The sequence below is a fragment of the Triticum aestivum genome, unplaced genomic scaffold (genome assembly GCF_018294505.1).
Source record: "Triticum aestivum cultivar Chinese Spring unplaced genomic scaffold, IWGSC CS RefSeq v2.1 scaffold182847, whole genome shotgun sequence".
Taxonomy (NCBI): Eukaryota; Viridiplantae; Streptophyta; class Magnoliopsida; order Poales; family Poaceae; genus Triticum; species Triticum aestivum.
Window position 1 is genome coordinate 1 of NW_025225536.1, and position 2,968 is coordinate 2,968.

Below are 2,968 nucleotides of genomic sequence, written 5' to 3' on the forward strand. Positions count from 1 at the left end.
GTTTAAGGCTATCTCTCAAGTTTACTCTTCTAAAGGTTTTTAAGGCATCGGCTGGAGATGGCCTATGTACACAATAACCCCTTGTTTAGGTTGATCGCTCTAAGGGCAACAATAATGATCAATATTAGGGCAAATTCAGGATAAAATGGACAAGTTCTATCTCATGCAGACTATTTTGTGAACATCCAAAAAAGTTTCCGATTTTTTGAAACATTTAGATCGAGGTTTTAAAGTATGTGACTATGGGAGTATGCGATGAATGGGGCACCACATATTTTCTAGGGCTTATGTCAACTTCATACCTTTAATGAAGCTCTTTCTTATTTATTTTTTCGTGGTCTGAATCATTTTAAAACTTTTAGAACACTAATATGTGGATTGGTTGTGCAAGAATAATGCCATCATACTTGTATTGCACAACTTTAGTGCATATATAATCTTACTATCCTCTATGGCCTACTACACATAATAATGATGATAAAAATCATGCACTGCTTGTGATTGAAAAACAAAAATGTCCCATCTTTGTCAAATGAGTGAACATTTTCAGCAAAACAAAATATAAATACACACATCTCATCGACGAATTTGTGCATCTTATTATCAGCTATGTATGTTAGGCTCAATCTTTGCTGAGCCTACTCGCCCGTAACAACACGAACAATAATCATGCATTACATACATACATCACATTCATTGCCCTTGCCCGCTCCGCTAACATAAGAACAAAATCGGCGGTAACAATATCATCTCAATATGCTATGCTACACTCATCCCTCTACACAAACACAATGTCTATACCAATGGATGCATGGTTCATCCATATCCCCCCTTTTTTCAGCTTCGATCAACTCGAAGAAGTATTTGGTCGCCACATGGTCTTCTGCACAAACAGAAGGCCTTCATTGTCCTGGGAGTACGACAGCCGGACCTCCCAGTGCAGCGACTTGACGATCGACTCCACCTCGCGTATCGTCTCCATATCGTCCCTGACGATCAGCCTCCCTTCCGGCCTCACGATCCGGTCCACCTCCACAATCACACCCAACAGTTCGCACCTACAGCAGTATCATTCAGCATTTAAGTCAAACTTCAACTTCAGCAGGTTAAACAGCATTTGATTAGTCATGGTTGTTTTCATGCCATGTCGGTTTTCCCTAGTGAAAAGACCATTACCTCTTCTTAATCTTGGAGAAGAGATGGTTAGCGTGGACAAGATCATAGCTTCTCGGGTAGGTGCTAAACGACTCGCACCAGTCATGGTAGAGTCCAAACAGCCCGCGCTCGTATATGATTGGGAGTGTGTCGGGCGAATCAATTGGAACTACATTCATGACCCACACCTTCATATTTCGTAAAGCTGCTGCAAACCTAAAACAGGAAGCAGATGACACGGATTTAATGTTATGTACTGCAGTATGATGAAATCTTCTGCTTCTGGGCTTGTGAAGAACAGTTGACATAAACACTGCTAACATAGATTGGCATGGAAGGAGAGGAGAGACTGGGTGGCGCCATTTTCATTCTTTTCGATGCTAAAAAAGAGCAATGATATGAGCCGTTCTTACCCTCCGTATACAGCTTTCATGTCCATAACGTTTCTGACAGCAGACCAGTCAATACCCAGGCCTTCCATATACGAATTGCTTATCACCCGCTTCCAGTGCTCGTAGTCCGCTTGAAAATCTTCAGGAGCAGGCTTTCCATACACTCCAGTCTCAGAGCTTTTCAGCCAGTAAGGAGGTTTTTCCACCCTCAATGGCCATTCCTCTGGCCACCGTAAACCACGCATGGTGGGGTCTCTGGGCAATTTATGCATACAAGACTGCAATGAAACATTCCTGAAGGGTAAAAAGAGAATACATGAACCTAAAATTAGCCACAAGGTTTGGTAATCAGCATGAAAGATATAGCCTGTTGAGAATGAGAACACTTACCAGGCAGCATCAGGATTATCAAACTCTCCACACAGTGGAGGGTTTGCAGCAGATCTTCCATCATAGCATCGGTTGTCCATTGGTTTTTGGAAAATCGCTACTCCCACTCGATTTATCCTGTCCTTCACTTTATTGACCACATTCCAGCACATTGACCTTGTTAGAGCAGACATCGCTGACAATGTGCAAAACAAAATCGATATTAGATAAGGATTCACCATTTCGTTACATCAGGAGTTGACATAGAGTTTCTGGGCGACAATGGTATGTCCACAGTGCAAAAATAATTTAACAGTAATCATCAAATAATTTACCTTCCCATATCTCGACATCTTCTGGCAGTTTCTGGTATACAGGAGTAGCAGACCACACAAAGTAACCACCAGGCCGTAACAGTCTGTTCAATTCTAGCAAGAGCTTACCGCCTGCCAGACAACACTGACAGTTTCAGACAACAGCAACACAGAGGAATGATATTTTACAAGAAGAAGCTTGTAAAAGAAAGTACCTTCAATATGCCATGGTACCCTACAGCGCGCGCAGTGTACAGCATCAAAGACCCCGCCAGGAAATGGGAGCCTTTTGGTACCCATAACCGCTGATATAGCAGGGATTCCTCTCTCGAGGGCAAACTGCACCTGAGCTTCATGCTCATCTTTAGGCGCGAACGACATCGTAAGCACATCTCTGTCAAATAGATATCCTCCAAAGCTAGCAACTCCACAGCCAACATCTAAAACTACGCGGGTTCGTTTTCCCCATGCCACATCTTTCTTTGCCTGTTTAGTAGCATCACACATGTCAAACAGAGAACCTCAGTTTCAACCTACTCAACGAATCATTTGCATTATCTGACCATAGCATGCCTAGAACAATATTTTCACAACGCAACTTGAGAATGATATTCAAACGAATTGTAGCATGTCTGAGTGTTACCTCCTGAATGAAATCAATGTAATGCAGAGCACCACGCTTGAACTGTGTTCCGCCTCCTGGAAAGACAAGGTGCTCCCCGGAGACATTAACCCAGT

At 42.7% G+C, this 2,968-nt stretch overlaps 1 protein-coding gene across 1 annotated transcript; it reads right to left on the reverse strand.

The window, feature by feature from the left end:
* Positions 1 to 579: 579 nt before the first annotated feature.
* On the reverse strand, positions 580 to 2,599 carry LOC123172243 (probable methyltransferase PMT26; the record flags this gene model as incomplete). The annotated part of the gene is given in 6 exon segments (XM_044589246.1): positions 580 to 1,058; positions 1,177 to 1,371; positions 1,569 to 1,841; positions 1,938 to 2,112; positions 2,252 to 2,362; positions 2,446 to 2,599. Coding segments are annotated over 6 exon segments (1,119 nt in total), but the record flags the coding sequence as incomplete, so codon positions are not given.
* Between the last annotated feature and the right edge of the window lie 369 nt (positions 2,600 to 2,968).